At 37.7% G+C, this 25,498-nt stretch overlaps 1 protein-coding gene across 5 annotated transcripts in view; it reads right to left on the reverse strand.

Moving 5' to 3' along the window:
* Positions 1 to 24,084, reverse strand: part of SLF2 (SMC5-SMC6 complex localization factor 2) — a 42,147-nt gene extending 18,063 nt beyond the window's left edge. For 2 of the 5 annotated variants that reach the window (XM_070222696.1, XM_023640834.2), the window contains exons 1-11: positions 23,732 to 24,084; positions 21,043 to 21,086; positions 19,794 to 20,521; positions 18,101 to 18,158; positions 13,239 to 14,230; positions 12,181 to 12,251; positions 9,096 to 9,218; positions 8,534 to 8,701; positions 7,433 to 7,535; positions 2,711 to 2,786; positions 1,771 to 1,912 (exon numbers count right to left, since the gene is read on the reverse strand). In XM_070222696.1, the coding sequence (XP_070078797.1) occupies positions 1,771 to 1,912; positions 2,711 to 2,786; positions 7,433 to 7,535; positions 8,534 to 8,701; positions 9,096 to 9,218; positions 12,181 to 12,251; positions 13,239 to 14,230; positions 18,101 to 18,158; positions 19,794 to 20,521; positions 21,043 to 21,086; positions 23,732 to 23,871 (2,645 nt within the window). In that variant the 5' untranslated portion in view covers positions 23,872 to 24,084. Of the gene's footprint in view, positions 1 to 1,770; positions 1,913 to 2,710; positions 2,787 to 7,432; positions 7,536 to 8,533; positions 8,702 to 9,095; positions 9,219 to 12,180; positions 12,252 to 12,720; positions 14,234 to 18,100; positions 18,159 to 19,793; positions 20,522 to 21,042; positions 21,087 to 23,731 lie in introns of all 5 variants that reach the window. The other 3 variants (XM_023640837.2, XM_023640832.2, XM_070222699.1) reach the window with 2 other exon arrangements.
* Positions 24,085 to 25,498: the final 1,414 nt, after the last annotated feature.

Raw genomic sequence — 25,498 nt, forward strand, 5'->3', positions numbered from 1 at the left:
ATTACTGTCATGGAATTTTTTTTTATATGTGGTCAAATAAGTTAATCTTTCCTTTTATGGCTTTTGAGTGTTAGTTCATACATAAAACCATCTTCCTCTCTTCTAGGATTATAAAAGAAATCTGCTAGTTTCTTCTATTAACTTTATGTTTTCACCATAAACATTTAAATCTTTGATGAATCTATCAGTTTGAGGTATGGATGCAAAATTTTTTTTCAGATGGGGACCCAGTTTTCCAAATACTGGATATAATACCAGATACTGAATAATTCACTCTTTCCTTATATTTTGAAATGCCACTTTTAGCGTTTACTGAGTACCTATATGAATTTGATTCTATTTTGGACTTATTTCATTACACTGATGGAGCTTTGTACCCTTGCACTTGTCCTACACTGTTATCTGCTGAGGCCAGTCCTGCCTCATAACTCTTCTTTCTCAAAACTTTCCTGGATACTATTTTTTCCATATGACTTTAGAGTCACTTGTATAGTCTCAACTCCTCTCCTCCCCACAAAGAATCCAACTGGCATTTCTTATTAGGATCTGATTAAGTCTACAGTTTACCTTAGGGAGCGCTAGTATTTATGACGTTGAATTTTCCTATCTGACAGCATGGTATGCTCTTCCACTTACTAAGGTCTTCTTTTTGTCCCCTAGTAATGTTTACGCATGTGCACACACACACGTTTCTATTTAACTTTATTCCTAGGTATTTCATATATTTTTCTTTTTTAAAGATTTTATTTTTTTCCTTTTTCTCCCCAAAGCCCCCTGGTACATAGTTGTATGTTCTTCGTTGTGGGTCCTTCTAGTTGCCGCATGTGGGACACTGCCTCAGCATGGCTTGATGAGCAGTGCCATGTCCGCGCCCAGGATTTGAACCAATGAAACACTGGGCTGCCTGCAGCAGAGCACGCGAACTTAACCACTCAGCCACGGGGCCAGCCCCCTCATATATTTTTCTTACCACTGTAAATGAAGTCTTTTCTTCTAGTGTATCTTTTGACTAGCTACAGTTCATATATGTGAAGGTTACTAATTTCTCTTTATTAACTTTGTATCCTGGTGTCCATACCAAATTCTCCTCCTTGTTCATCATAGCTTTTCAGTTGACTCAGACTTCTATGTATATATTAAATCACTTCTGCAAATAATAAATCTTTCACCATCTCATTTCCAATTTTTATATCTCTTTTCTCTTGTCCAATTGCTTTGGCCAGTACCTCCAAAACAATGTTAAATAACAATGGGAAGTCTCATTTCTAAAAAAAGTTTAAAAATGTTTAAATGTTTCTATTTTTGCCCTGTTAAACATGATGATGGCTTTTAGATTAAGACAGATGTTAAGAATGTATCCAGGGGCCGTCCCTGTGGCCAAGTGGTTAAGTCCTCACACTCCACTTCAGCAGCCCAGGGTTTTGCTGGTTCAGATCCTGGGCGCAGATGTGGCACTGCTCATCAAGCCATGCTGAGGCAGCGTCCCACAGGCCACAACTAGAAGGACCCACAACTAAAATATACAACTATATAATGGGGGGACTTGGGGAGAAAAGAGCAGCAAAAAAAAAAAGAAGATTGGCAACAGTTGTTAGCTCAGGTGCCAACCTTTAAAAAAAAAAGAATGTATCTAATTCAAGAACCATTTCAACTTTGAGAGATTTAAAAAATCAAGAATGGATACTGAATTTATCAAAGGAATATTAACTGTTATTACATATAAATTGTTTAAAAGAATGTTTTAGAGTTAATTATGAAAATAAAACTTACACAAGATTGTCTTCATTAAAGTCTGGCTGAAGATTCTCCAGAGGAAACAAAGATCTAAAATCAATTCCCATGTTGAAAAACACAGCTGCTATATCAGATAATGATGGGATCCAGGGCCAAACCGGTGAATCACTGAAGGTATCTAGTTAACGAAGAAAATATTTTATTCCAAATCCTAGGTTCACAAACCCACAGTTGCAAGGTGATAATCTGCATGTGAAACATGGACTATTATGATTTTATAGAAAGAACTGGTAATGATATGGTAAGAATACAGTTATTTAGAATGATCATACAGAAATTATACGTCTTTCAAATAAATGTGAAGAAAATGACACTTATGAACAAAATACCTGAGAATGATGGATAAAAGGGTTTAACTCAGGAGGAAGTAACACATTTTGAAAAGACTAGAAATAATAATGGTAAAATACCAACTACTGCTAACACAGGAAGATTTTACTGTCTTCACTGCCTCTATAGTCCCAATCCTCAAAACAAGTGAAAGAGGTAAATCACAAGACTTGTTTCATTATAAGGGATCTCAAAGGTAAGAAAGCAACTTCCACATTTTTGCAGTGGATACTTTCAATCTCCTCAGTGCATAATTAGTACAACACTGTTGCTCACCAACAAGCTAATTAAAGTTAATTGGCTAAATAAATAAACATAACTATTTCTACTTACTCAGCACAGTAAGCTATGACTTGGTAAATATTAGGTTAGGGCTGCCATTTGCAAGATCTTATACCCTTTTTCTCAATGCAGCTAAAAAAATGCAGATATTCATTTTTGATTGGAGTTTCATTTCATTAAAGACTTTACAAAAATTATTTTTTATTCTTTATTTCCCAGTATCCTGATGTTTAACAATATAAGAGACCATGTACACACCAACCAGTAATTCACACTGTTAATCACAGTAAATTTATACACTCACCATTTCTAATTGTTATTTCCATCAGTGTACTTAAAATCTGCACGGACACAATACAGTTTGTATGAACCGACATCATCTGTCAAAAGTAGATAAACGATAAAGACAGAATAAAGAAAACATATGAGCATTTACTACTTGCCAGGCACATATAAAGGTGTTTTATGTGCATTTCATTTAATACTTACAATAACCTTATGAAGTGGTCATACATTACACATATGAGCAAAGAGGCTCAGAGAGATGAAAATACTCTACCCAACATAATACATGAGGAGCTGGAATTTAAATCCAAGTCTGATTGCAAAGTCAGGGTCTTTACCATTCTAACATGCTGCTTGTTTTTACAACTTTCATTTACAATTAGACAAATATAACATTTGAATTATCAAAAAATGCCTTTCTTGTTCACATGACGCCATGAAACCCAAAACCCATAAAGGAAAAGGCTGCTAGGTTGAATCACATCACAGACAGAAATCAAACCATAAACTAGTAAAAATATTTGAAAAGATACAAATATGCAAATTAATATACCAATATACTTTTTAAAAGATGTTCAATATCATTAGTAATCAAAAAAATGCAAAGGAAAATGATAAGATATCATTAGTTGACTTCAAGATTGGTAAAGATCAAGAATATTGATAATCTTCAGTGTCTACAAGAGTACTAGGAAAGACATAGTATGCCCAGTCTGAGTGTAATTTGGTAAAATTTTTAAAGTAATTTGGTAATGTTTATGCAACGTTATTGTCCTTATGCTTTGATTGAGTCAGCTTTTTTACACATAGGAATTTACATGCAGAAGCATGTAATTAATTTTAATTTTTTGGAACAAAATCTCAACTTAAAAAAAAACATTAAAAAAAAATTATATACTTAGGGCCAGGCCCGGTAGCCTACTGGTTAAGTTTGGCACGCTCTGCTTCAGCGGCCTGTGTTTGGTTCCTGGGTGCAGACCTGCACCACTCGTCTATCGGTGGTCATGCTGTGACAGTGGCTCACATACAAAATAGAGGAAGATTGGCAAAAGATGTTAGCTCAGGGTGAGTGTTCCTCAGCAAAAACAAAAACAAAAACAAATTATATACTTACATATTGAAAGTAATTTTAAATGGTTTTGTAGAGGAAAACATACTATATTTCTGCCACTTTCTCTTTGTCTTTTGAGCCATGGATTATGATAATAAATTTAAATCTAAACTGTAAGGGGGAATAACCCAAACTCTAATTTCAATCAGGCATATGGCTTGTGTCATTTCAAAATCAACCTACGTGAAAAAATGTCTTGGCTATGATGTTTGTGTTGTTATGCTCTGCCACTAGGGGGCAGCGCCATTCAAAGACATTGGACACAGGACACGTTTTTGATGATGATCTTTTTGTGAGGGGTGATGAATTATAAGGGCAACACAGTACTTTGAGATAAGTAAGTGTGTAAAGAAGTGTATATAACAATCTAATGTCTATCAACTGAGACTGGGTTAAATAAATGGTACAGCACTATAAAGGAATACTATAAAGCCATTAAAAAGGATGATAATGTATGGATACTGAGATGAAAATACTCAATAATTTGTTATCTGAAATAAGTTATAAGATAGCAGATATTCTGTTTATATTGTTTACAGCAATCTATGTACATACAGAGAACAATCTAGAAAACACTGACCAAAAATTCATAGCCCCTGGAGATTGGGAGGAGTTCAATGTTTTCTTTTTAATCTCCCTTTCATTTTACTTGAACTTTTATCAATCACATATGAATTCCCTTTAAAAAGAGCATTAAAAAAAAGTAGTAAACTGTCTTTCTGGTTTACTACATTAGACACATGATAAAATCACAAAGATGCAAACATTTTAATAATTAAATTTACAAAATATTAGGACTATAGAATTAAAATGAATTCTGACATACTTTCTAAAAAACAGTTATGAGTTGGTAAGTCTCTCCATCATGAAAAATGGACTTGGAATTGAAAAGGAGTAACAAGACAAAGTGTCTTACACAGAAAAAGGGCTCAATGAATGATTAATAGTCTGGTTTTCAAAGAATAAATATGAAGAGTATAAAAAACTGGTTACACAAAGATATGCTTATATGCCATCATTAGGCTTTTAAAGGCTATAATGATGGGCCCACATAAACAAGATGAAAATTAACACAGATAAATGCAATGTTGTACTCGTAAGTTTAAAAAAAGATATATTATATAATTAGAGAATAATGAAGCCCTGCTGTGACAGCAAATGAAATTTTGAATAAAGAGAAATATGTGTCGGGGCCAGCCTGGTGGTGTAATGGTTACGTTCATGTGCTCTGCTTCAGCGGCCCAGGGTTCGCGGGCTTGGATCCTGGGTGCGGACCTACACACAGCTCATTAAGCTATGCTGTGGCAGTGTCCCACATACAAAAATAGAGGAAGATGGGCACAGAGGTTAGCTCAGTGACAATCCTCCTCAAGCAAAAAGAGGAAGATTGGCAACAGATGTTAGCTCAGGGCCAATCTTCCTCAACAAGTAACTAACTAAATAAATAAACAGAAATATGTGGGTGGGGTAGATAGCTAAGAGTCTTGCTGGAAACTGTTGGTAAGAAAGACCTTATCTGGAATATACATCTGTTTATGGGGGGAAGGGCGAAACACTTTAGGAGTGACACTGACAAGCTAAAGGTCATTCAGAAAGATAATCAGTAAAGGGACTGGAAATTTAATAACTGGAAAATGTTTAGTGTGAGGAGAGAAGAAGGTCATGATGGTTGTTTTAAAATAACTGAAGGACTATTAGATGAGGCAGATTCTGGGAAGCTGTAAGAACAGATAATAAGTACCACTAGATAAAAGCCATAGGGAGGCAAATTTTGATTTAATTAGGACTGTTTAAAAAAAAAATTACTGGGGTCCAAGTGGTGAGCTCCTAACCACCAGAAGCAAACATTCCTGCCCCACAGTCTGCACCACTTGTATTCTCTCTGCCTAGAATGCTCTTTTCTGCAAGTCTCATTCCACCACTTTCTTCAGGTCTTTACTCTGACCTCACCTTATCAGTAAGGCCTTCATCAACTACTTTATAAATATATTTATAAAAGCAAACTTTCTTTCCCACCCTGGTACCCTCTACAGCTACCTTGTCCTACTTTTTCTTCACAGCACTTACCATCTGACACAATATATCTATAAATGTGTGCGCACACACACACATATTTATTGTCTGTCTCCTCTATACTAGAATGTGGGTTTCATGAGATCAGAAACACTCATTTTTTCACTGCTGTTCTCTCCAGTGCCTGGCACAATTGGCACTCAAAAATGCCAGCTATATAAAAAAATGAATGAAAAGCTGTACTGGAATATCTAGTTCCTGCTAAATATAAAATTCTTTGAAATGCTACCTTAAAGCCCAGAACAGAAACTCCCTATGCTTTTCCCACTTCTCACTTCACATGTAATAATTATAGTTCTCTGATATTACTGACATTTATAAAGTTACCATGTAGATAATACAAAAATTAAGATAATTATTTAGGGGGCTGGCCCCATGGTGTAATGGTTGAGTTTGGTGTGCTCCACTTTGGCTGCCTGGGCTCTCGGGTTTGGATCCTGGGCATGGACCGACACCACTCATCAGCCATGCTGTTGTGGGACCCACATACAAAATAGAGGAAGACTGGCACAGATGTTAGCTCAGGACGAATCTTCCTCAGCAAAAAGAAAAAAGAAAAGGTAATTATTAAAGGGGATTTAAGAGTTAAGAAAGAATGGGGAAGTGAAAGAGTCAGTTGGATGTGTATCAAATATATATATATATATATGTGGGGAAATACTAGTACACAAGCCAAATCTTAAAAATGTACACAGGTGGGGCTGGCCCCGTGGCCGAGTGGTTATGTTCGCGGGCTCCGCTGCAGGCAGCCCAGTGTTTCATTGGTTTGAATCCTGGGCGCGGACATGGCACTGCTCATCAAGCCATGGTGAGGCAGCGTCCCACATGCCCCAACTAGAAGGACCCATAACGAAGAATATACAACTATGTACCGGGGGGGTTTTGGGGAGAAAAAGGAAAAAAAATAAAAATCTTAAAAAAAAAAAATGTACACAGCTATTTCCATAAAAATGAGGGGAAAAAAGCTAAAACTCCCAGGTATGTAAGCATTAGAATTAGATCTCTTCTTTTTTTTTTTTTTTTTTTAAAGATCGGCACCTGAGCTAACATCTGTTGCCAATCTTCTTTTCTTCTTCTTCTTCTCCCCCCAAGAGCCCCCCAGCACATAGTTGTATATTCTAGTTGTGAGTGCCTCTGGTTGTGCTACGTGGGACATCTCCTCAGCATGGCCTGATGAGTGGTGCCATGTCTGTGACCAGGATCCAAACCGGCGAAACCCTGGGCTGCTGAAGTGGAGCGCACGAACTTAACCACTCAGCCACAGGGCTGGCCCCAGATCTCTTCTAAAACTAACTATAATAGTGATTTACCAGTGTGATGAAATGTCTCAAGGCACAACTGACATTACTGACTATCCTGCACACTATCTGCATTAGCATTTCCTTTATAATCTCTTTATATTGACTCTTTTTGCCTCTAACATACTGAAATCATGGGTTTGATGTGCTAGGTTTGTTTTTTCTCTAGTAACATGCAAGGAAGATTATATTTTAAAAGTTTGTTTTTGATTGAGAAATACAGTAGGAGGCGACTATACCCCTCAAACATTTCTCTTACCCGAAACAGCCACTTTAACACAGGGACAGGACACTGGACATAGTGATAGGCAGAGGTAAGGAAGCCTTGTGTTGTCAAAAAAATTTGATCTGTTTTTCCTGATCTGAAAAAACAAAGGAAAATCAATATGACTGTAATTTTCATGGCAAGAAACTTTTAGCACCACTACATCTGACATAATTAGGGAAATGAGCAAGCAAACCATCCACAGTGCATAGAGGTGGACTCTGCCCCTGTATGGATGGGTGACTCACAAAAGAAATTCAACTGACGGCCTAAAGCTGATCCAATCTGTTGGGCTGGCTCCAGATCCATGTGGTGGGCAAATCTACATTAGCTAGCAGTGTTGAGAAGAAGCCTATCAAGTCTCAGGACATGATCTGCTTTTGTCAGATTGGGTTTATACTTCCAAAAAACTCAGGAGCAGAATTAATGAGATCTCTCCGGATTTGAGACATCATGCACTGAAAAAAATTAGACCAGTTTGGGCCTTGTGGTAGAGACTGCTAGTTGCCCATCCCAACATCTACTCTTGCTTTTCCTCTTGGTAACTGAAGTCTGATTTTCAGCTGGGTACACTGGCTGCCTGAAATAAAAATCACTTCCCAGCCTTCCTTGTAGCTAGGTGTGGCATGCTGACTAAGTTCTATCCAACTAACCATAAACAGAAATGTGTGGCGTTTCCTGGAATCTGAATCTAGAGGCTGGAGCTCCAGCAGAACCTGAAGTAACCCGTGCTAAGGATGGTGGAGAAGAAAGATTATTTGGTGAAACACCAGTCCTGGACTTCCCACCTCTGAACTTCTTTCACCTAAGAATGAAATATACTTCTTGTTTAAGGTCCTGTTATTGTCACAGTCTCAAAGTTGCTATTATTCTATACTACTCTTAATTCTAATAAAGGTATGTGATGTGCCAAATGACTATCTTACTCTGCTTCACATAAATAATAAAACACAAAGAGCAACAGTAATAAGTAAGGGGATTAGGAAGCTGGATAGGTCATAATAGAAATTAACCTTTTAGAAGATTACATCAGTCAGAAATCTTTTAGAGTACTTTTTACACAGGAAAAAATAAAATATCTATTTTTCTACTTACTTAAGAATAAGCTTTTCTACAGCACTTTGTCCAATAAAACCAGAGTCTCTTAAATCCAAGGTATACTGATTGAAAATCTTTCCAGAATTGAAGAAATTAAATATTTCTTCACCTGGATGATGATCAGGAATAGCATCTATTGTAACTGAAAATTTCTTTAGAAATTCCCTGAAATAAAAAAAAAAAGTTAATGAATACCAAAGAGTTATACTGCATATGAGTTTGTATGTAAAGTTTGCGTCCGAAAAAGACTTTTCTTAGGAGCAATGTTAATTCCAGATTGGAAGACTAGCGTGAGAACACGTGTTTTGCTCCTCCCACTTTTTGCTAGTAGTTAGTCCAGAGCCACTAGTGTCTGTGTGAAGAGAAACAATAACCAGGAGAAAAGACAAAAGATGTAACCTGGCCTTAACATCTGCCTTTCAAATCCATCACAGATGGATGAGAATCCCACCACAGATCATTCACTAAGTAAACAACCATCAGTGGCCCATTTATTTTACAAAAACAAAGTTTTTAAATGTATAAACTTAATAGCGTGTACAGCATTTTTCATACGTACCTGTGCTCTTCTAAGAGGCCATCCTCATCATCCGTACTGTCTTCATCTCCAATTCTGACTGCAGATTTAATGCCTCGGCCCTGCCTTATGTCTTCCTGCAGTTGCTTCTGCAGTTCATCTAGCCTGAGAAATCAAAGAATGTTATAATAAATGGTTTACCCTAAAAATTAAAAAATCTTTAATTTACATCTAAAAGCAGCACCAAGGAAAACTCCCATTAAATACCGTTAGATGACAAACTTTGTTACGCTATAGGTCAAATCATGTCTCCCAAATATATCATGATGTACAATATACTAGACTACCTTCACTAAAACAGAGAAAATCAATTTCAGGTCTTAGGCTTTTACCCAGCTACCAGTACCACATTAGAATAATGTTCCATAGTATAAAAGATGTGAATATTTCTTTATAGCTAGGACTTCAAGAATGATGCCCAATTCATTTACAGAAAAGCAAAGGAGAAACGGCAAAGCATAAATGTCACTAATTTGATTATCCCCTCTAATCTTTAATGCTCACTGACTTCTAGTAGACCAACAACCTGATAATGTTAACTAGGTTTTCTAGCAGCAGTAGTCATTATCATTGTTGTCATCCTTATCATCAAAACACCCAAAACAGGGGCCAGCCCGGTGGCGCAGCAGTTAAGTTCGCACGTTCCGCTTCTTGGCGGCCTGGGGTTCACTGGTTTGTGATTCTGGGTGCAGACATGGCACCACTTGGCACGCCTTGCTGTGGTAGGTGTCCCGCACATAAAGTAGAGGAAGATGGGAACGGATGTTAGCTCAGGGCCAGGCTTCCTCACCAAAAAAAAGAGGAGGACTGGCAGTAGTTATCAGCTCAGGGCTAATCTTCCTCAAAAACAAAAACAAAAACAAAAACAAAAAAACACCCAACACATACTGAGAACTTACTATGTGACAGGCACTGTAATAAAGACTTTATATATTAGCTCTTTTTTTTTTTTGAGGAAGATTAGCCCTGAGCTAACGGCTGCCAATCCTCCTCTTTTTGCTGAGGAAGACTGGCCCTGAGCTCACATCCGTGCCCATCTTCCTCTACTTTATATGTGGGACGCCTACCACAGCATGGCTTGCCAAGTAGTGCCATGTCCGCACCTGGGATCAGAACCGGCGAACCCCAGGCCGCCGAAGCGGAATGCACGCACCTAACTGCTGCACCACTGCGCCGGCTCCTGTATTAACTCTTTTAACCCTCACAACAACCTCATGTGGTAGTTTATGTTACCCATTTTATACCTGAGGAAACACACTTTAGAAAAGCTAACTTGTTCAAGCTCACACTGCCAGGAGCTGGGATTCAAAGCCAGAGTCTAGCTCTGGAGTCCTTGGCTATATTGCTTGCCAAGATAAAGCTATTTTAACCAAGGTCTTTATTCCCAGTCCCACAGTAAGTACAAGATAATACAATAGTAAATAACCAGTAACTGTACTGCTCTATCACTATAGAAAAGAGTCAATCATCAGATCAAACCAGCTTCTCTACCTTTGGTCTGTGCAATATTCAATTTTAAATAAGCAACTTCAGATTTGACATCACGAATTACATGAATTTATCAAACATTTAAAGAGTCTACAACAGAGATAATTTCTCTAAATCCAGACTATGGATCTAATATTGTCTGCAATTCCTATGGTTATCAAGTTTGAGAAACGTATATAACAACTTCAAGCCAGTTGGGCTTTTAGCAAAGTTCTCTGGGCTAGTTTCAAGAATATTCCTTGAATTAATAAGGAATATATATTTCCCCCCTCATTAGCAAAAGCAGTTTGCAACTAGTCACTGAAATTTCCTTAGGGTCATTATGATCCTCAAACTTTTTGACTTCTGTGTGTGTGTGTGCAGGGGGTTATCAGTCATAATTCTAAACTTCTGCCTCAAAAGAGTAACCTGCTGTAGAAACACCATGTCTGGTTTCAAAACTTGGGACTGAGTGGGCATACAAACATTTTAAAAAATTCTACCTATGCAAACAACAAAGAAACAAACAACCCCATTAAAAAATAGGCAAAGGATCTGAACGGACATTTCTCCAAAGAAGCTATACAAATGGCCAATAAGGACAAAAAGATGCACAATGTCATTACGGAAATGCAAATCAAAACTATAACGAGATATAACTTCATACTCATTAGGATGTTTATCATCAAAAAACCAGAAAATATCCAGTGTTGGTGAGGATGTGAAGAAACTGGAACCCTTGTGCCCTTCTGGTGGAAATGTGAAATGGCGCAGCCTCTATGGAAAACAGTATGGCAGTTCCTCAAACTGGCATAGAACTACCACATGATCCAGCAATTCCACTTCTGGGTATATACCCAAAAGAACTGAAAGTGGGGTCTTGAAGAGAGATTAGTACACCCAGGTTCACAGTAGCAATATTTACAATAGCCAAAAAGTAGAAGCAACCCAAGTGTCCAGCAATGAATGAAGGGATAAACTAAACGCGGTGTACACACACAATTATTCAGCCTCAAAAAGAAAGGAAATTCTGACAAATGCTACAACATGGATAAACCTTGAAGACATTATGCTAAGTGAAATAAACCAGTCATAAAAGGACAAATACTGTATGACCCCATTTATATGAGGTACCCAGAACAGTCAATTTCATAAAGACAGAAAGTAGAAAAGTTCTGTAGAGGGATGGTGGTGTTGATTGCACAACAATGTAAATGCACTTAATGCCAGTAAACTGTACATTTCAAAATGACTAAAATGGTAAATTTTATGTCATATATTTTATTACAATAAAAAAACACAAAAGAAATTCTACCCATGCTTTTGATCAAGAATTGCAGCTATCAGTCAGATATTAGTTGTGGTAAGTAGAAACAAATTATATTATTAATTAATGCAGTATACTATAAAAACTTGGATCTTCTGATCCAGCCTATGAATGAGAACACCTTATTTTCTAACATAGTTGACAATAAAACAGTTATAAATAGTACTAGCACAAAATGCATGCTAATTTCTCATGATTTCTTAAGGTAAATTAAAGGCTAGTCCCACAAACAAGCAGTACGTTAAATTTAGCTGGGTAGTGATGCTAACTAACCTTTGTGTGTCTTCCATCTCCTTCACTAGACGCTCTAAAGTATTTGTATAAGTCCCACTACAAACGTGTTCCTAAAACAAGAAGAAAATTTAGGAATACTTTATAACATAACCTTTGCAGATGAATTGGGATGTTTTAAGTTATTCAGAGTACTAAAGAATATTTTCTATTTCAATAACCTGGGCCAGGAGGATACCTTTCTTAATAGAATTTTCACCATCATGCTTTAAATCTAGTATTTTGTACTGCAGGCAATTTGATTTTACCATCTATTAGGAAAGGCACTACTTATAAAACCGTGCTAGCCTTAGGAATTGACTGCAAACACCCAAGGGCTCCATGGCTACCCTGTCTTTATTTTTAAATTCTATTTTAGTGGAATCACACTACTAATTTTTAGGTGTTACCATGGAACATTAACACCTTCCCCACCAAATTTTACAGACATATTAGAATTTAATTCAGCTTATTCCCAAATTAGAATGAAGCACTTTATAAATAAAATTGCACACCACAATTAACAACATTTCTACACTCTACCTTCATTTACAGCAGTGGTCTCCAAAGCAGAGGGTGTGCAAGGTGATCCATTGGGGTGCAGGAAGAAAATAATAGAACTTCTATTTATATGGAACTTCTAGAGAAACTCCAGTAGAACTTAGTCTATAGTAACTTCTACATAACTTCTATAGGAAAATACTTTTTTATTCTTCCTTTTAAAAAAATTCTGTTTTTGCATATGCCTTAGAAAGTATACAGTAGTATAGTGGTACATGTATATAATCCATAAATATACATATATATTGGGGTACATGCTCAAAAATTTTTTTACTAATAGAAGTGTATGTGATCAAAAAAGTTTGGAGACCACTGATTTACGGTTATAAAACTAAAAATACGAGAAACCCATTAATCAAACAAGAACTATACCAGTTTCAGTACAATTATGAATCATAACAAATAATGAATTCTAAACCAAGTTCTAAGAATCTATCCCTCTTCCACTAATCGATCCGTCCTCCCTCTTCAAGTAAAGATAAATGTCACAGAATACTTACTGTATACTCTGATGACTGAGGTCTAAGCCCCTTGGAAAGAGCGGGAGGCTTTCCTGTAGTTGCAGGAGTCTGATTGAAGTTCAAAGCCATTATTTCTTCCAGTGATTTTAATGTTTCCTCTTCCTCATCACTGTCTAGGTTGTAACCTAAACTTTCTTCATCACTATCAAAATCACCCCTTAATTTTCTTTTCAGTGCATTGCTACCTGCATTGGAATTTCCTGAACTCGCTTTATCTGAAGGGGCTTTATCTGAAGGCGCTGTAGGGCTCGGGATACATGGCACAACTTCCAAAGCAGCCGGGGGAGACTTTGCAGGAGTGCCATATTCTGAACGCAAAGATCCCCCACAGACTTTCCCTGAAGATACGTCAGAATCAGCCTTATTATTGTTAGTCTTTGCTTTGTGTTCCTTGTGTTTGGAGGCCTCTGTAGAATGCCCAGAACACTCTTTAGATGAGGAATGCTCTTTATCTTTTTTAGGAACTGGAAGAGTGCAATTTTTAGCATTTAACGGTACCCGAGAGGAACCAGCACTTGGAACATGGGAAAGTAAAGGTAGAAGTTTTGTCTCCTTTGATGCCACAGAGCTGGCAGTTTTATTTTTCTGAAGGTTGCTAGCTTTTTTAACTGCAGACTTCTCCTGAGGTAAAGATAAGTGGGGTTTCTGCATCTTAGTCTCTTTGGTACTTGCCACACGTATTTGGTCACTATTCCTGGAAGAATGGTGGCCAGAATTTGAAGGTGCCAAGCCTGCAGAGGAGCAATCAGCTTCTTCAGTCGGTTCCTTGGATATGTCTTCCAAGCGCAACACCCCACCAGGGGTCTTCAGTGCAATGTGTTTTATAAACTTCTCTCTCGGATGCGGTGTGTCAGGACGCTTCTCGAGGAAGGACTCTTTTGCTTTTGGCATTATAGATTCTCTTGTGCTTTTCAGATCTGAGTCCACAGAGTTCCTTTTTCTTTTGTCAGGGAATTTATTCTGCTTAGAGCCTGCTAAAATTTAATTTTTGCCAGATTAGTGAGAAGCATATTTTCCTATCTTAGTAAAGTTTATTCAATGGGTGTCTAGAACACTGACAAAATGTCTAAATTCTAAAAGTTTAGGCTGAGATTATTCACCATATATAGAATGAAGAAAAAGAGTTAATATCATCATTTATTTATTAACTGATAAATACTGGTGCCCAAGAAATTTAAAGCTAATGAAAATGCTTGTTTTCATTCCAAAGCTATTAAACAGAATTAAAGGTGTCACTCCCCCAAACATAAAAAACTGTATATTTGTATCAAAGAAAGGATTCCAAAGGCACTTTCCTTCAAAGTACATACACTCTTTCTTAAACCAAGGACTACCTGGTTCCAGAAATGTAACACTTCTACATCTAAATTTATAGTACCTTAAAACACATATACCATAACAAGTTGAAGGCAGACAAATTTTAATTTCTCAATTAAAAAAAACTCACCCAAGTCTTTCTCCCTGGTATTTGTTTACTCTTTCCCCTATATCCTTCAAGTCTTCAGCTGTGTTACAGGTTGAATTGTGGTTCCCAAAATATGTTGGAGTCCTAACTCCCAGAACCTCAGAATGTGACTTTTATTAGAAACAGGGTCTTTACAGGGCTAATCAAGCTAAAATGAGGTTGTTAGGGTGGGTCCTAATCCAATATGACTGGTGTCCTTATAAAAGGGGAAATTTGGACATGGAGACAGACATGCAGAGGGAAGATGACATGAAGACACACAGAGAGAAGACACCATGTGACTGGAGTGTTTTATCTACAAGTCAAGGAATGCCAAGGATTGTAGGCAAGCACCAGAAGCTGGAAGAGGCAAGGAAGAATTCTCCCTGAGAGTTGTTATAGACAGCAGGGCCCTGCTGACAACCATAATTTTGCATTTTTAGCTTCCAGAACCATGAGACAATAAATTCTTGTTGTTTCAAGCCACCTAGTTTTTGATACTTTGTTATGGCAGCCCTTAGAAACTAACACAAGCTTTCTGTGTCTCAGGAGCTCCATCCAGAAGGACTTTAATAATCACATATATTCGAGTTAACCAGTTTTTAAAAATTTCTTATTGTGTTGAAAAACGTGATGTTTCATTAATTCCCTCTTAAAACTCATTATTCATTAAAAAATTCTCTACTTATATAATCAGTATTCTCAAAATCAAATTTCTTTCTGCACATGGACAGATGTCCCCAAATCCTCAATAGTTTGACTAAAAAACAAAACAAAACAACTCAAGAGTTAAGCTTATTTGGATAGCTTGATCAATACATAATCTGAAAAACTCAATTTATAAAAAATTTAAAAATCAATTAATAAACAAATGCCCCTATCTTTATTCATATATATATATATATATATATCTCCTATTACGTGAAAAAACCATTCTATGCCCACTCAGTTTCCTGGGGTTAAATGTCTTGTAAAAAAGGAAAGGGGTCCCTTATAGTGCAGGATGAGAAACCAAATAACTAAGAAAAAGAGAAGACTTGGCATGGACTTACACTATCTAACTTTGGGGTTACAAAAAAAATTAGCTACAGAGTTGCCAGTTTGAATTTTGTTCCACTTTCCCAGAGAAGTCAGACCATTTATACACAGCTAGTAATGAGGAGAAATTCCTGCTTTGGTTGAGGAACTGAAGACTTACCCAGGAGGAAAAACTTGTTTGTGGACAAAGTTCAGGAAAAAATCAGCTTATTAAGAGCTTTGAACATCTAGAACTAGAGGAGGGTAAACTGGTACTGCAGGTAGCTTCCCGTTGTAAGCTCTCTAGGGTAGTGGATTAACTGCAAAAATTTCATGATTTCTTTTTGTACCCCTTGTACGATATGTAGACTGAATGTTTGTTTTATGACATTTCAAATATCTATTAACATATAAAATACTCAGATAAGATAGGGATTGCATTTGTAAAAAGAAAAAAGGAAAAATCCAAATGTTCATTAATAGGGAATTAGTTATTAATAAGTTATGGAATAAACTAGAGATGGATTAAGTTGGACCTCAGAATTCAGCCAAAGGACAGGGCTCTAGAAGACCAAAGAGCCAAATGCCTACTCAACCAACATTTCTGAAATCCCTGAACTTGTGTGTGGCTAATGATTGTGTAATTATGTATATCACCATCACAATCAATAAGCATAATAGCAGTAATATGAGTAAGACATAAGGTCTGGATTATTAATATCTATTCACTCTCAGATAAAGATAAAGCATTCTTCATGTTATCTAGAGTGAAAAATCCTCTTATGTCCTTTATATTCTGTTGCTAGTCAACTGAAGTATAAATGTATATTTATTAAGAGTACAATACCATAATTATTAATGAGGATAATGAATATGTGCAAAAATATGAGAAAAATATAAGTGAAGGCAACCATCTTAAGTCTGCCTCTGAAAATATGCAGAAAGCATCTTTTTCAAACAGTGTTCAAAGACTTCAGGAGGTGGGATTCTATAAACGAAACCCCTTCAGTTATCACTGAGGAAATCTGCAAACCTATGAACTGAAGAGAATTTTTATCTTAGTTATTATCAGAGAAAAACAAACTTGAATAGCTTGGTGGCAACACCACCACCAGCAGCCCCTTATACTGGCAGAGCTGGCCTAAAATTATTTTGTTCTTCCATTCAACTCAGCACAAAGTGATCATTTCTTTAGTATTACAAATGTGTAACAGTACGAGTGTAGGAGCAATCTCATGGCTGAGAAATTATTTTTCTTGTACTACAATGTCAAAATTCTCTAAAATTTGCACTAAAATAAACAACATTCTGAAAATTAAATAAATTTTTAAAAAACACATAAAATTTAAAATTTATTCCTGTATCCTTGAAGCTCCATCTATGATGGTAAAAATATGGTTTCAGCCTTGGCTGAAGACTGATTTTTAACACTTGGTCAAAATGCAATGCACCTCGAGAATATACAAAAAATAGAGTTTTACATGAAACCGGAAGAAGAGGCAGAATTGTCTCTCTGTGCCTCTGTTTTTTTTGTCTCTAAAAGTAACCACCTTATAAGGATGTGAGGATCAAATGAATTAAAAGTATATAGAACAGGGCATGGCACACAGTAAGTGCTTAATAAACATTGGCTATTATCATCATGTCCAATGTACCTTACTGAGTGTGAAAATTTGCAAAGTGTACTTTTCAAAGTTTGCAGTCACAGCAGAAAAAAATATTCTGATGCACCAGACTACTAACAACTGTTATTTCTGGGGGGCCTTCCATTTTCCATGTTATAAATTTATGCAGTGTTCGAATTTTACATTGTTCTATTTTCTAGTCTAAAAAACAGATACAGATACCTTAAGAATTACTGAATTAATAGTAGCTATTTGTTAGTATGTATTGTCTCAACCAACAGATACTAAAAATAGCAACTAGTATCATGCAGGTGTCCTAGAAATTTGATATTAAAAAGGGATCTTTGTATTTGAAACATGAGGAAACACTGTTTTAGATCATGATGTTTCAACTTCATACAAAGCATCTGTAATTCCAAGACCTCAGATAATAGTCCACAACTCCAAGAATATAAGATTATGCTTCTTAACGTAGCCAAGGATTCAGAACTAGAACAATGACTACCAAGATGAGAAACACATTGTTAGGAACTCTTGAAGAAGGCAGAGAATGAGTCAAGACAAACCACAGGTTACATATAATAAATTCAAGGACTATTTCCTTTGAATATAACTTTACTAAACTCACAACTATCTGAGATACTCAATTTCACCTATAGGAAAGAAATTACATATTTAAACTAATTTGCTTTAAAAAACAGTGCCATTAAGATGCAAATTTATTTAAAAATTCATAAATTTAATTTTGATTCTACCTGAAGCAGGTTCCCATGAATCAGAAGAGGATCTTTTTCTTGAGAGATGTCCATTTTCCTATTAGCAAAATGAGAAAAAATTAATTAGGAGTTGGGGGCAGTAAAGAATGTGAACTTGTCTTTAACATTTAAACACAGATTTCTAGACTGAGTAAAGCAAGCACGTATATTTGGAGATAAATTCAAACTTCTATAATAAAGTGTTTTAAGTTCTTAAGTTTTAGCATTAAAACGAAGGGCATTTGTATCATAAAAATGTAAAAATAGGGGGCTGGCCCGGTGGCGCAGCGGTTAAGTGTGCACATTCTGCTTTAGCGGCCCGAGGTTTGATGGTTCGGATCCCGGGTGCAGACACGGCACCGCTTGGCAAGCCATGCTGTGGTAGGCATCCCACATATAAAGTAGAGGAAGATGGGCACAGATGTTAGCCTAGGATCAGCCTTCCTCAGCAAAAAGAGGAGAACTGGCAGCAATGTTAGCTCAGGGCTAATCTTCCTCAAAAAAAAAAAAAAAGTAAAAATAAAGTGAGTTCTCATAATGCAAATTAAGAGACATATTAATAACTCAAGATTGATATTAGAGCACTGTACTATTATTTTGATAAAGAAATAGTAAGCTTAATATTTGCCAATCAAATGGATACAACTCACTCTTCAGTACTTCTGTTTTAAGTATTGATGCACCACCAAACACCGAGATCTTAAAAAATGGACCAAATATTACTAACCTCTATTGATCATTAGCAAATCTTGCTGGTGAAGGCATCAAACTCCCTGCAAATGAACTCTAGAGTTTACAAATATATTTTCCAGTAATTTACAATGCAACAATCTCCATTCACTCCTAGAATGTCATAGTTTGGTTTATTTTTGGCTATGTGATTTTAAAATCTCATGCATCTTATCAACATACCACTTTCTTGATACCTGATCTTCCTTTATTTGCTCTCTATATAGAGAAGCTCTTTGAAACAGATGTAGCTAATAACTTGACTTTCCAGGAGAGAGGAACAGCTTTTATGCTAATCTTAAGTCTGGTCGATTCTCACAAGAGAAATCTGATGATGTTAAGATGTACTTGGATAGTTTTCTAAGTCATCTTCTAAGTTTCCTAAGACCCATACTCAATTGTTTAAGATTTATATATAATCTAAACCACTGATTCTTGAACTTTAAAGTGCATCAGAATCATCTGGAAGGCTTGTTAATTGCAGATTGCTAGATCCTACTTTCAGTTTCTGGTTCAGTGGGTCTGGGCTGGGGCCTGAGATTTTGCACTTTTAACAAGTTCCCAGGTGATGGTGATGTTGCTAGTCCAGGGACTACACTTTGAGAACCTCTGTTCTAAACCATTTCGTGCTGTTTTACATTTTCCAATCCTCAAGTATCTTGCTGCAACACAGCCTAATTTAAAATGACTATATTTGCCTTAAAAAAAGAATGCTTACTTTCCTGATTATGAAAGATCTTTGTTCTTGTTCTGAAAAAATCAAGGGCAAGAAACACTGCTTTACTGAGTTCTGTGAACAGTTGGAAGAAATCTAATGAAACCAGCTTCTACACAAACTATGTATCACTATTTCCTTAATAAAAGATACCAATATGATGTCAACAATTTATTAAATATTGTTACATTTAGTATTTTAAATATGATAAAGCAGTACCCAAAATAATTCAGTAATTATTGCACATACCAAGTTTGAAAGGTTACTCTTTCCAGGTGTGACATCATTCTGTTTACCTTCTTCTTGCCTTGTTTTATATTTTCTTCCTATACTAGATGATTTTAAGGAAAGATTGGTTGCTTCTGAGAAAGAATTTTCTGAGTTGATTCTCCGCTCCATTTGCTCCCTTCTCAACTTCTTTAGTTCTCTTTCTCTGCAGTAAGAAGCTAGTGACAACTGGAACTTAGCTCCCAGTGGGCTTTCTCCTGGCTGGTGCCTGGGTAGGCTGCTCCTGCTGCTGAGACTTCTGGAGCTGTTCTTGAAGATGTCAGCTTCTGCACCCGTGGCCTGCTTTCTGGAATCTGCATTGGTCTTGCCTCGATCTCTATCCTGCTTCTCCCTGCTATTTTCATGAGTGAACAGTGACTTCCTTCTCTCTGGAGATGGATGTTTTCTCTTTAGTGGCTTCATCTCTTTTGACAAACGATATGAAGGAGGAACAAAAATTGTTTTTGGGTATTTGGTGCCTAGGGACACACAAGGCCGACATGACTCATGTACGCCACTATCTCTATGCTGCTCTTTAACACCCTTCATGAAAGCCTTTAAAATAGAACCCTTTTCTGATGGTATCCTTTTGAGTTTGGATTCTTTTGGTGAGGATGGTTTCCTTTCAAACTTCTCTGTTCCCGTGATGGACAATCCACTTCCTCCATATTTGATATTTGATTTTTGTGGAGAATCCAACATATGTCTGTCTAAGTAGCCAATTAAAACACATACAAATTGCATGTTATTAAAAATAACACCAATGATTACATTTTGCATAAATATTTATTTCTATTATTAATACTTAAAATACTAAGCTACCACAAAAATTTTCAAATCAATATTTAGATGATGATATACATTTTATAAGAGGGAGAAATTAAGACATGGTCTATTTGTTAATAGCCTTACTTTCATAAAGCGCTCTTTTATGACATCATGTAAGCTCCCTGTGGCTCCATTTATGAAATAAGTTACTGTATTAGAGGCTCAAAATAGTATGCACTATGAACATTATTGACTGGAATATTATTTTAAATATAAGAAAACATAACAGTAGTTTCCTTATGATGTTTAGAACTTATCTTTGTAGAAAACACTGCATCTTCATTGTATTTTCAATTTTGAACACTATGTTTAATCAGATTAAGAGTTTAGAGTAGATTCAAAAATTGAATCCATCTCCTTCCTCAAAAGATCTCACAAAAAAATGCATTAATAGTATACATACCTTGTTTTGAGGCTGGTTTGAAGAAATCTATAATTGACTGCTTCCTGAAAATAAAAGCATAACTAATATGGTATCACACAAGCAAATATTAAAACCTTAATAATTCAGATTAAGCAAAGAATACTAGTAAATTTATAAAATATAGGCTGGATTCACTATCTGGTTTCATCAAGTTCTGACAATGGCAATAATACCTTGCTCATTATAAAAAATTGAAAATAATTCACCACTTCCTATAGGAGTAAACTGATAAAAGCACAACTGAGGTTTATGTAATCTGTAGTACGAAAATAAGACGATTGGAGTGTGGATCCAGGGAAGCAGGAGAGTGCTTCCTAGGACTGAAAAGCATGCTGCTACATGGTAGAATAAAAGATCTTGAGGGGACACGATCCTAGTCCTTGATATCTCCAGTGAGTGGTACAAAATAATGCTCAACAGATGTTTGCTGAATGAATAATAGAGATTATAAAAACAGAGTAAAACCTGAACAAATTCATAACAAGATTAGATGCTAGATGGCAATATGAGTGACCTGGCCAGTCTGGGGAGGCAGTTGAAGAGTGCCAGGCAAAAGGCAGAAAGGATCAAGTACTAAGCTTACACTACTCTCTTTATACACTACAGTGAGACATTAATCTAAGTAACAGCAGAAACTGGAATGAGTATTCACAACTAAATAAGTAGTGTTCCAATATTTTAATTTTTTATCTAAGAATTCTTAAGGCATTTACAAAAATAACATATTGACTAGGAAAAACACAAACAAAACAAAGAGAAAAGGAAGAAAGTAAACAAGAATAACAAAAATCAAATTGGTTTAATTTTTAAGGATTTCTGCATTGTATAGAGGACACAAAGTGAAACAGGACCATATTACCAGACTTTGTATTTTGATTTGTTCGTGTATTTAGAGTTATTTGTCAGCCGCATAAAAAGAGGGATGATATATGTAGAGAACAAAATTAACTTTCGGGTAAATTTTGCTAGTATTCCTTCCACCGAGAGAGAGCAAGCGGTGGACTATTAAGTCTTTCCTAAACATTTATCCACCACAAAATGCTCAGAGAAAACTTGAACCACCGAAGTCCCTGGAAGGTTAAGCTTCCTCACATCTTGTGTGTACACTTTACTGTCACATGAGAAGAGCAGTGACCATCTTTAATGGTTTACTGAGAGTCTCCAATGTTCGTTTGAGATGTTGGTAGAAAAGCTAAGTGGTTATGAAATGAATATGAGGGACAGGCTAAGGAAGAATCTATGCTTTGTTTTCAGAAAGTAAATTATATCAGGCAAATTAACTCCATGAGAGAGTAAATGAAGAAATGCTAGTTCTCCAAAGGGGAGGATGATGCCCTTCAGTTATTGGTTGAGGAAGGTGAGATAGGAGAGGATTAAGCAGCAGCTAATTAATTCAAAACAATACTAAACGTGTTTTTACATTTATTACTAAAAGTAACACTGTATCTCTTTCCTAAAGTATCAGACCCCAGGCTCCTTTTCCATTAATACACCAGATAGAAAAACGATTTGGCGTAAAACATACCAGAAGTCTGTAAAATAATCACGAATGTAACTTTCAAGAAGGAACAGTTCCCTAAGTTCACATGCACAGAAATGTGCGTTACTTACTTATAACTAGTTAAAAAAATTATCTGTAACAGCTCATAAACCCTTATCTGAAACTTTTGGGGCCAAATGTGCTTTAGAATTCTGCATTTACTGGATTTTAGAAAGGAGGTTTCTTAGATGCATTATATAAAACCCCCAGTGGGGTCTAACACTGCACCCTGTAAGCAAACATTAATATTTCCCCAGCAAAACGTACGAATACCCACACCTAATGGGATAAAGATCATATACAGCCTTCCACTAGTTCTAGCTAGGTTTGGCTGCCAGGTAAGACGTGGTGCCAAACTTACCGAAAACTTCAGGTTTTCATAGCTTTCTGGCTTTCAGAATTAAGAGAAGGGATTGTGGACCTGTACCACCAATATCAGAAGATAAATTTACTGTTAAACTTATGTTACAAGATTTTAAACTTAAAATAAAAAAGACAGTACCAAGTGCGTGGAGAATTTAAACATGTTTTATTGTCAGAGGATGTCATTTGATGAAGCTCCCCATCTCATTACATAGCTCCCACAAAACCTGTACAAAAAAACTGGCCTCTCGCAGAGACATAAAGTTACTGAAGGAGAAGACATATCACATCCCAAATCTGCATGTTCTTTTAATTATGAATACCGTGTATACTGCACTATAAAGTAATTCGTGGAAGGGCTTCCCTCATTACCTCTTACGTAATTTCACCCAGAATATGGAAGAGGTTTCTACTACTACACCACCAGCATCAGTAGAACTGACAACGTACAGAAAATCACCTAAGCATGCATTCAGCAGTTAGGGCCCCGAGTCCAGCTATCGTCAAGGACAAGAATCACGCTCTACCTAAGGCGGTTCTTCCAGGCTGCAGTCACTAGACCGAGAGCAGCGTCCCAACTACAGAGAAGGAAACTCGAACTCCCAGAAGCCCCCGCGCGGAGGCGGGGCGGGGGTTTGCCTGGCCCGGAACGCCGAGGCCCGAGCTCGCAGAGGATGGCGGGAACTGGAAGAGCGGCCGTCCGCAGTCCTCCCTCATACCCTTGCCCCCGCGACCCGGCCCCTCCTCAAGCCCTCTGCACGGTACCTGTCCCCAGGACTCTCTGTTCTCTTTCCCGCTGCAGCAGGGACGGTACTACCGGGTCTCAGATGGCAGCGCGGGGGCGACGACCCCGGGGCTGGGGAAGAGGGGAAACCTGGCCTAGCGGGCATGCAGCGCCTTGTCATGTCGGCGCCGCTGGCGACGGCGGCATGAGCTGTGGCAGGAGAAGTTGGGTGCGTGGTTGCCGTCTTGCTGCTGGGACTCGGGGAGGCTGTCGGAGCAGAGGTGGGCGGCACCCCCTTCTCTCTTCATGGCGGTTCCCTCTCTTCGGAAATGACTCCTGTGCGAGCGGGAAGGAACCTGAGGACCAACAAGGGGCGGGCCTTACCAGAAGAGTCACGTTCTGATTGGCTGGCACGGCCTTCATTCCTGTATTGGTGCAATAGAAAGCCACAGACTCTCAGGCGGAGGCGGGGTTTGGGGAAGGGTCGGGGAGAAGGAAAACTGCCCTCCAGTCACGTGCGTGGGTGTTGGGGGGGGGGGGCCGGGCGCGCGCTGTCGCGTCCGGGCCGCTGCTGTCTTGGCCGGTGCGCGGGGGCGGCAAGGCGCGGGTCGCCGTGTGCGCTGCGGCAGCTGCCGACACCCGCCTGAGTCGAGGGCGAGGGGCGAGGTTTGCACAATCAAACCCAAGCCCAGCAGCTGCCCTCGGTGAGCATGGCCAACATGTTGGGCTTCCTGTGTCCCACAGTTGTGCCTCGGAAATCCCCAGCTGTTCATTACATCCTCTCTTTAACATCTTAGGCCAAAGTGCCTGAATGCTGTCACCATTTCCTCGGTGGTCTGCACAGCCCAATTTGAAGACTTGTCCATTCTGTGAGAGTTCTTGTTAAAGTGTCGTGGTGGATTCTTTCTCTCTCTTTTTTTAAGAAGGAAAGAAACACCCCCATTGAAATAAAGACTGTTTTGATTCCGCGAAAGCATTTTGTTTCTCAGCTGCTGAAACAAGTTACCCGTGAAGTTTCTGCAGCCAGATTCCTTGGAGATTTTCCAAAGGAGCAGGGTCAGTTTTCGACTACCCATGTTAAGTGTGGACGGCATAGACTAGTGAAAGGCACCAGCAGTCACCAATCCTTTGTAAATGGCTTGTGTTTTGGAGGCTGTTAGCCAGGGTTTTCCTTACAAAGATTGATCAGAGTGTCTCTGAGCCTCGGTTTCACGTCTATAAAATGGGTATTCTACTTTTCTGGGTAATTGTAAACCATAAAAGAGATAAGCAATGTAGACTGCACAGTTCACAGTTTCTCACGTAATAAGTACTGAGCAAATTAGTGTTCCCTTTCCTTGGTTTTTTAGACTGACTCTTACACTTTAACTTACTGCAAAGTCTTCCAGAGACAGGTCAGATCTGTTATAGTAACTATTAACCAAAATATCAATCTCAAGGATGTCCAAGCTTTAATTGGCAGGCCTGTTCAATCAGTTGGATGGAACAAAATCTTAAATGACACAAAAGAATTTAGGCAGGTCTTTAAAGTTTATTGTACTGAGATTTAACTGCTTCCGTAGCTAAGCATGCCTGACTGACCTGAAGTTTACCTCCTTTCCTTCCCTGTTAGCCCTCAGGAGGAAGAGTTAATGAGGAATAAAGTGGCTGACGAGGTGGCAAGTGGAGGGTAGAAGGTAAACAGTGAACATACAGGTCTCTCATTCATCCAAAAAACATATATGCACAGCCATATACTAGGTAGCAGTGACGTGAGAAAGGAAATACTAAAATAAGGGGCATTTTTCTGCTCCTAATAACTAAGAAGT

The sequence above is a fragment of the Equus caballus genome, chromosome 1 (genome assembly GCF_041296265.1).
Source record: "Equus caballus isolate H_3958 breed thoroughbred chromosome 1, TB-T2T, whole genome shotgun sequence".
Classification (NCBI taxonomy): Eukaryota; Metazoa; Chordata; class Mammalia; order Perissodactyla; family Equidae; genus Equus; species Equus caballus.